The sequence below is a fragment of the Scylla paramamosain genome, chromosome 20 (assembly GCF_035594125.1).
Source record: "Scylla paramamosain isolate STU-SP2022 chromosome 20, ASM3559412v1, whole genome shotgun sequence".
In the NCBI taxonomy this organism is placed as follows: domain Eukaryota; kingdom Metazoa; phylum Arthropoda; class Malacostraca; order Decapoda; family Portunidae; genus Scylla; species Scylla paramamosain.
The window spans coordinates 4,836,727-4,844,794 of NC_087170.1; the positions used below are offsets into that span (position 1 = coordinate 4,836,727).

The 8,068-nt window shown below is 41.2% G+C and overlaps 1 protein-coding gene across 2 annotated transcripts in view; it reads right to left on the reverse strand.

Moving 5' to 3' along the window:
- LOC135110186 (uncharacterized) overlaps positions 1–7,209 on the reverse strand; it is a 24,925-nt gene extending 17,716 nt beyond the window's left edge. Inside the window, exons 1-2 of one of the 2 annotated variants that reach the window (XM_064022213.1) lie at positions 6,922–7,209; positions 1,858–1,988 (exon numbers count right to left, since the gene is read on the reverse strand). In XM_064022213.1, the coding sequence (XP_063878283.1) occupies positions 1,858–1,968 (111 nt within the window). In that variant the 5' untranslated portion in view covers positions 1,969–1,988; positions 6,922–7,209. The other variant, XM_064022214.1, reaches the window with a different exon arrangement.
- Positions 7,210–8,068: the final 859 nt, after the last annotated feature.

Genomic DNA, 8,068 nt, shown 5'->3' on the forward strand with positions numbered 1-8,068 from the left:
AACTTAGATATTTATGACATCCTAAACCTAGACTTTAGTAAACCGTGCGACAAAATATCTCATCGGATGCTTCTGAGAAAGTTTAGGGCTCATAGGACAGATGGAAAGGTCTTAGGGTGGATAAGGTCGTGGTAAGGTTACATGCAACAGAGTTGTAATATACGGCTCTGAATTCGAGCGGGGTCAATGAATTAGTGGAATGCCACAGGGACCAGTTTAAGGGCCACTGTTGTTTTTAATATATATTAATGACTTGGATAGTGGGATTAGTGGTAATGTACATAAAATTGCGGATGACACGAATATAAGTAGATCAGATTCGGATGCCATCGCCTTGCAGGCAGATTTGGGTAGAATGAACGAGCACACAAATGGGAAATACAGTTTAATATTAACAAATGCAAAGTACTCAGCATAGGTAGAAACCCATACAGTAAGTACACAATAAGCAACGAAGCACTGGTAAGTTACGAGAACGGAAAATATTTAGGCGTTATAGTTACCTCTGATCTCCGTTAAAAAAAAAAAATGCATAGAGGCCAGAAATAGGGCAAATCGGGTATTAGGATTAATTTTTTAGGAGTGTTAAAAGTAGAAGTCCTGAAGTAGCATTAAAGTCGTATTTGGCCATAGTCAGACCTCATCTAGACTATGCTGTGCAGTTCTGGTCCCCATATTACAGAAAGGATATAGGTCTTTTAGAATCAGTACAAAGGAGAATGACGAAAAGGATACAGGGGATGAGGGGTATTCCTTAGGAATAACGGGTTCAAGCTTGAAAAATTTAGGTTTAAGAAAGAGATAGCAAGGGATTAGTTCTCAGACAGAGTGGTAGATGAATGGAACGTACTCAATAGTCAGGCCATTAGTTTTGAGTCAATAGGGAGCTTTAAAAGATTAGATAGATTTATGGATGGGTATGATAGGTGGGAATAGGTAGATATGTTTCATACAGGGACTGCCACGTCTAGGTATGATGGCTTCTTGCAGCATCCCTTATTTTTTTATGTTCTTATGTCCTTATGTAGGTAAAGCTGGCCACATTAATTTATAAACCTTATTTATTACCTTGTAACACTCTCTCTCTCTCTCTCTCTCTCTCTCTCTCTCTCTCTCTCTCTCTCTCTCTCTCTCTCTCTCTCTCTCTCTCTCTCTCTCTCTCTCTCTCCATACCTTTTAAATTTGGTTTATTTTCTGTGTTATTTTCATGGAAATGTTTCATCGTGTTCTGTCTATCATTGTATTATTCTTCTATTTCACTCTATGGTAATCAACTGTGAACCTAGCAACCAGTGAAATAGCAATTAGGTTTTGATTAAATTGTGTTACGTCAGTGTTGTGTTTGTGTGTCGTGTGTTTTGCAAGAGTGAAAGTGATGGTAAACGTTTATTACCTTTGTAGTGTGTACTTGTAACTTGTCTCATCTATTTATGGTATATGCGATTTTAACGCTGTGTGTTATAAGTTTTGTTTCATATAGTGTTTTAGAGTACATAAATGAGTAAGTCATCTTTATACAACCTTGCTCTTTGATTCTACGTTTATTTTGAGTTTTGTAGCGAGTAACACCCTTATCTGTGTGCGGCTTATCAAGAGCGACCATTGGGCAGAGAAAGACATTTCTTAACGATCACAAAAAATACATAGACTGAATAAAACAATTAATACAAATAAGGTTATAGTCCATTTAAAGTTTTCAGAACAGCATTTACAACAATGAATAATTCTATAAAACAGGATGAAAATAACAAAACTACCAAAAATCTCATAACAATAAAACAAGAACATGATTACACTTGAATATTCTAAATGTAGTAAAACTAAAAGATCATATAAAGCTCTGAAGGCAAGACTAACCTGACGGATGCGCGGTGGTGGCCTAAGCGGGGGCCCCTCCTGCCTGTCCCCAGCTTCCTCGTAAGACGGCCTGCGACCGAGGGGCACTGAATCCGTGGTGAGGTCATTCATGGTGGTGGTGGTGATGGGATCTGTAAGAGTAAGAAATCGTAAGTTGTGAGTCAGTGTTACTCGTGCGTCAGTGTGTCTACGTAAACTATCTAGAGTACACTGGTGTCTGTACTAGTCTGTGGACTAATATTCAATTACATAAGAACATAATAACGTAAGGGAAACTTCAAGAAGCCGTGAGGCCTACATGGGGATGTCCATATATGAAATATACCTGTTTGCAGGAGGAGGTAGTAGACACCTCTGCTGTGAACCTTCCAATGACAGCTGTGACCTGACTGAACGTTTCCCTTTGTGGCTTACAAAATAAGGGGGCAGTTACAGACTGTCCTCTAAAGACAACTCTCTTCCTTCACATAAACCTACATCCACCTAATGCATGCACACCCTTCATTCAAAATTCAAAATTTATTATGGCACCTCGTACACCAGTCTCGGAGTCCCCGTCTGCGGACGGGACCACAAATGTCCATAGGTCGGATTGCTTTTCTTCTGGCATCGACCCCCCCTCAACTTTTTCTTCATTAATCTCTGCAACATTCGCGGTCTTGGTTCTAATTTTCAATCTTTGGAATACTATTTCTCCCCTAATAAACCTCATCTTTTCCTCACCGAAACACAGGTGTCTGAGGCAACTGACAGTAGTCCTTTCTCTGCTCCCTCTTTCTTTCTGTATCCTCATTTTCAATAAAAAAACTGGATGACGCGTCTATGTGCGCAACGACTTAACTTACTCTCGTGCCAGCGCTCTTAAATCTTTCGAATTTTCCACCATCTGGCTACGACTACAGTCACTCTGTGCTGTATACCTCTCATCTAACTCCTCTGATTATAAAAAATTCTTTGACTACTTAACTTCCACATTGGATCACATTCTGGCTCTCTTACTTTTTCTGATCTCCATTCTAGGACAATTCAATGTTCACCATCAGCTTTGACTTTCCTCCCCCTTCATTAACTAACCTGGTCACCTAGCCTTTAACTTTGCTATCCTCCACGACCTAGAGCAATTAGTGCAACACCCCACTCGCATTCCTGACCATCCTGGAGATATACCCAGCATTCTTGACATATCCCTAACTTCTAATCCTTCTGCTTATGCTGTCACCCTATCTTCTCCGTTGGGCTCCTCTAATCACAACCTCATATCTGTATCTTGTCCAATCGTTCCAATCCCTCCTCAGGATCCCTCAAAGTGGAGATGCCTCTGGCATTTTGCCTCTTGTAAATGTTGGGACCTGAAGGGGTATTATTCTGATTTTCCATGGAATGACTACTGCTTCCGTGTCAGAGACTCATCTCTATGTGCAGAACGCATAACAGAGGCGATAGAGTCTGGCATGGAGGCGTACATTCCTCACTCTTTCTCTCAACCTAAACTTTCCAAACTTTAGTTTAACACAGCCTGTTCCCATGCTTTACATGATAGAGGTGGTCACAAAAAGTACTTGAGCCTTCTATCACCTGAATTTCACGCACTTTATATTTCTGCCTGAAATCATGTCAAGTCTGTTATCCAGGAAAATGTGGCATGGAAGATTTGAAAGGTTAAATTGCATTATTTTGTCTTGAAATCTATTTAAGTATATCAATTTGGCACAAAGCTTTGATTTCCAAACTACCCTCCTACGGTTTCTATCCTTCTCTCTGTAACTTCATCTCAAGTTTCCTTTCTGACCGTTCTATTGCTGCTGTGGTAGACGGTCACTGTTCTTCTCCTAAATCTATTAACAGTGGTGTTCCTCAGGGTTCTGTCCTGTCACCCACTCTCTTCTTATTATTCATTAATGATCTAAACCAAACTTCTTGTCCTATCCACTCCTACGCTGATGATACCACCCTGCACTTTTCCACGTCTTTTCATAGACGTCCAACCCTTCAGGAGGTAAACATATCACGCAGGGAAGCCACAGAACGCCTGACTTCTGATCTTTCTAAAATTTCTGATTGAGGCAGAGCAAACTTGGTATTGTTCAATGCCTCAAAAACTCAATTCCTCCATCTATCAACTCGACACAACCTTCCAGACAACTATCCCCTCTTCTTCAATGACACTCAACTGTCCCCCTCTTCTACACTGAACATCCTCGGTCTGTCCTTTACTTATAATCTGAACTGGAAACTTCACATCTCATCTCTAGGTAAAACAGCTTCTATGAAGTTAGGTGTTCTGAGACGTCTCCGCCAGTTTTTCTCACCCCCCTAGCTGCTAACTCTGTACAAGGGCCTTATCCGTCCATGTATGGAGTATGCTTCACATGTCTGGGGGGGTTCCACTCATACTGCTCTTCTAGACAGGGTGGAATCAAAAGCTTTTCGTCTCATCAACTCCTCTCCTCTAACTGACTGTCTTCAGCCTCTCTCTCACCGCTGCAATGTTGCATATCTAGCTGTCTTCTACCGCTATTTTCATGCTAACCGCTCTTCTGATCTTACTAACTGCATGCCTCCCCTCCTTCCGCGGCCTCGCTGCACAAGACTTTCTTCTTTCTCTCAGCCCTATTCTGTCCACCTCTCTAACGCAAGAGTTAACCAGTATTCTCAATCATTCATCCCTTTCTCTGGTAAACTCTGGAACTCCCTGCCTACTTCTGTATTTCCACCTTCCTATGACTTGAATTCCCTCAAGAGGGAGGTTTCAAGACACTTATTCATCAATTTTTGACCACTGCTTTGACCCTTTTATGGGACTGGCATTTCAGTGGGCATTTTTTTATTAGATTTTTGTTGCCCTTGGCCAGTGTCCTTCCTACATAAAAAAAAAAAATATATATATATATAGTAAATGAGTTATTCTAATCCCCAGAATTTACTCTTATTTCTTAATACTAACTTCAAATATAAAAGCTAGAACAATAGAAATGCAGAAAACTGGAAAAAAATTCCATAAATACTTTCGTAGATACAGAAGGAATGAGCGGTTTCCCTGGATCGTGCTGTTATACGCTGAGAACTCCATCCGTAACTATTTTCTAAAGCTTCAGAAGTGATTACTCTGGCTCACATGGATTTATTTTTCCTTACTAAGATATAGAATCCTTGTTAAACTATCACTAGACTCATGGAAGCACTCTTTAAACCCTTAATAACTTTCATTACATCTTCTTAAAAGTAGTCACGAAAAGATGAAACGTTGGAGAAAACTGGCAGATGCACCGTATAAAAAAAACGCTTTGGTCTCTCACCACGACTATTTTCAAAGATACCATAAATAATTAGCCTCAAGAGTTGATCCCCAGTTGATAATGAAAAAAAAAAAATGTTATTCTGTCGCTTGAACCGCTTAAACCTGTCACTTCAACTAGAGTCTTTTGAAAGTAGTTGGGGGTGAGGGCAGAAGTGTTTCAGAATACTGTACAATGCACCAATGTTCTTTAACCTTTCCCAAGTTCATGCACCCTTCAGGGAGCTTTCGAGAAATGCATGCACCCTCGCGTCTAGAACGATTAATTATATATATATAAAAAAAAAAAAATACATGAATATTTATCAATTTTCAGACTGAAAAATATATACGAGTAGATAAAGGTATTAGGTCTATTTTGATCATAGAAAATAGCTACTAGGTCTTAAATTATTGTTATATACGTAGGTGCTAAATGTATAATAAAACAAAATGTCACATCTGAAACCCGTGAGGCACGAGTTATGTCTGAGTGTAATATACTTATATACTACATCAGTTTGTAACACTTCAATCTCAATCAGTATGATTTTTTACATGACATAATTTTCTCTCTAACGTCTAAAACGTCTTCGTACTGTGCACGCGTATGCACACTGGCCATGTCACGTACCCCTCCATGTACACGTGTTTCTAGGTATCCTCTGAAAACACTCATGCTCCCCGGTTGACTATCACTGATATATACAACACTCCTCTGTGACTCAGTAATCATGTTGTTAGTGCTAGGTCATTAGGGAGCTTTAAGAGAAGATTAGATGGGTTTATGGATGGGGATGATAGGTGGAAATAGGTAGATATATTTCATACTGGGACTGCCATATTTCATACAGGGACTACCACGTGCAAGCCTGGTCGCTTCTTGCAGCTTCCCTTATTTCTTATGTTATGTTCTCTCCTTTCTTTGTGTTTCCTTCTACGATACCCTTACGAAGCGAAGCAATAGTCTATCTTTGGTTTCGCAGAGTAGCATCACGTACGCACTCAAAATTCAGTGGATTGTGATGAGAGAACAAAGTGTTTAAAGAATACGGCCGTCTTTATATACGCTACTCCTTTTCCTTTCTTTGTGTTTCTTTCAACGATATCATGACGAAGCAAAGTGATCGTGTACCTTTAGTCAAGCAGAACAGTATCACGTTCGCCCTCAAAATTCAATGGATCCTCGTTCACATTTTGAAATTAGAAATCCATTACACAGCTACACAGCGCACAGCTAGACGGCGTTCCCGATTTCCCGCTGTCTCTGCCTTGTTCAGCCGCACAGCCTTGGTTCCGCCTGTGTTCCTGAGTACCGCGCTGCAGTGCTTATGTATGTAGTCATTTTGGGTTAGGTAATTCACACGCACACTTTCTCTCTCTCTCTCTCTCTCTCTCTCTCTCTCTCTCTCTCTCTCTCTTGCAGGTGTGCTAGTGACCCATATCAAATCACCCGCTTGTCTGTTCAACCTTCATTACGTTTCCCGTCACACACACACACACACACACACACACATCAAGAAACAGAAAACAAATAACTCTTGTAAACACGATTCATTCTTTCAAATTAATAAACCGCATATCAGTAAACTGAAACTTTCTACTCTCTCTCTCTCTCTCTCTCTCTTTCTCTCTCTCAGTACGGCAGTGCTCACCACCACATCCTGAAACAGTGTTGTCACCTGGGGAGCAATATTTTTCCACTTCCTAACCTCCCGTCCTTGCCTTACTGAGTGTCCAAGTCCCGCAACACAAGTCACTGTCCCCGAGACCAGACACACCTGACTTGCCTTCAACAAACCCAGAGGCAAATGGAGAGGCGACGATAACGACTGCTGAGCGTTTTCTTGTCCCACCTAGACGCTCCAGCTGGTATATACTTCAGGATTCCCAGTTTAAGCCGTCCCTGGGTTTCTGTGGGGTGTGTCTGGAGTTCGGTGATTAGTGGGCGTGGTGATGATGGTGAAGAGTACCAATGAAGACTCGAGGAGGCGCTGAAATAGGCGAGGACGACACGGAGAACTGAGCAAGTTGCGGGACGGATGAATACTGGCAAGGATGACTGGCTGGCTAGCCACGCACACACACACACACACACACACACACACACACACACGCATTTTCCTTTACTGATAATCATTTATGTTTTTGTCTGATTTATATAGTAAACAGTGTTGGAAAATCAAGGTTTCAGGATAAGAGGGAATCCTTAAAGGACCACTGGTATATACGTATGTGTGGCGACATTACAGGTGGCGGGATTAGTGAGAGCGGGGCGGGACGAGGGCGGGGGCAGGTGAGGGACCAGGTAGGGGACAGGTGAGGGAGCGGCGAGGTGGGGACGGGGTAGAGTGAATGAGGGCGCCTGGGAGAGCAGGCTGAGTGGTAAACAAACCCACGTGAATGACTGTCGGGGAAGATGTGGGGGACGTCAGTGAACTCAGGAATGTCCGTTTTTTTGCGATGAGGAGGAAAAAGAGGAAAAGAACGAGAAGGAGGGAGAGGAGAAGGAGGAGGAAGGAGAGGAAGTGGTCTCTTTAACTTATATTAATGTTCCCGTGTGCTAATTTGAATTTTTAATTATTTTCCATCAGAATTACGCAACGTTTCACAGGTATTAGTTTCCATAATTATTTTGTCTATTTTATTTTTATTTTTTTTCATTTACAACACCACTGAAATGATGGTTTTTCTTTCCTGCCTCAGTGTGTCATGTGCCGCATTGCCTCATCGACTGGCCTGTGATCGCGATAACTCTGCTGATCACTGTCACGTGAGATGAACTGGCAGAAAGTAGCACTTTGTACTTCTGAAGCAACATCACCTTTTCCTTCCGCCACACACACACACACACACACACACACACACACACATATATATATATATATATATATATATATATATATATATATATATATATATATATATATATATATA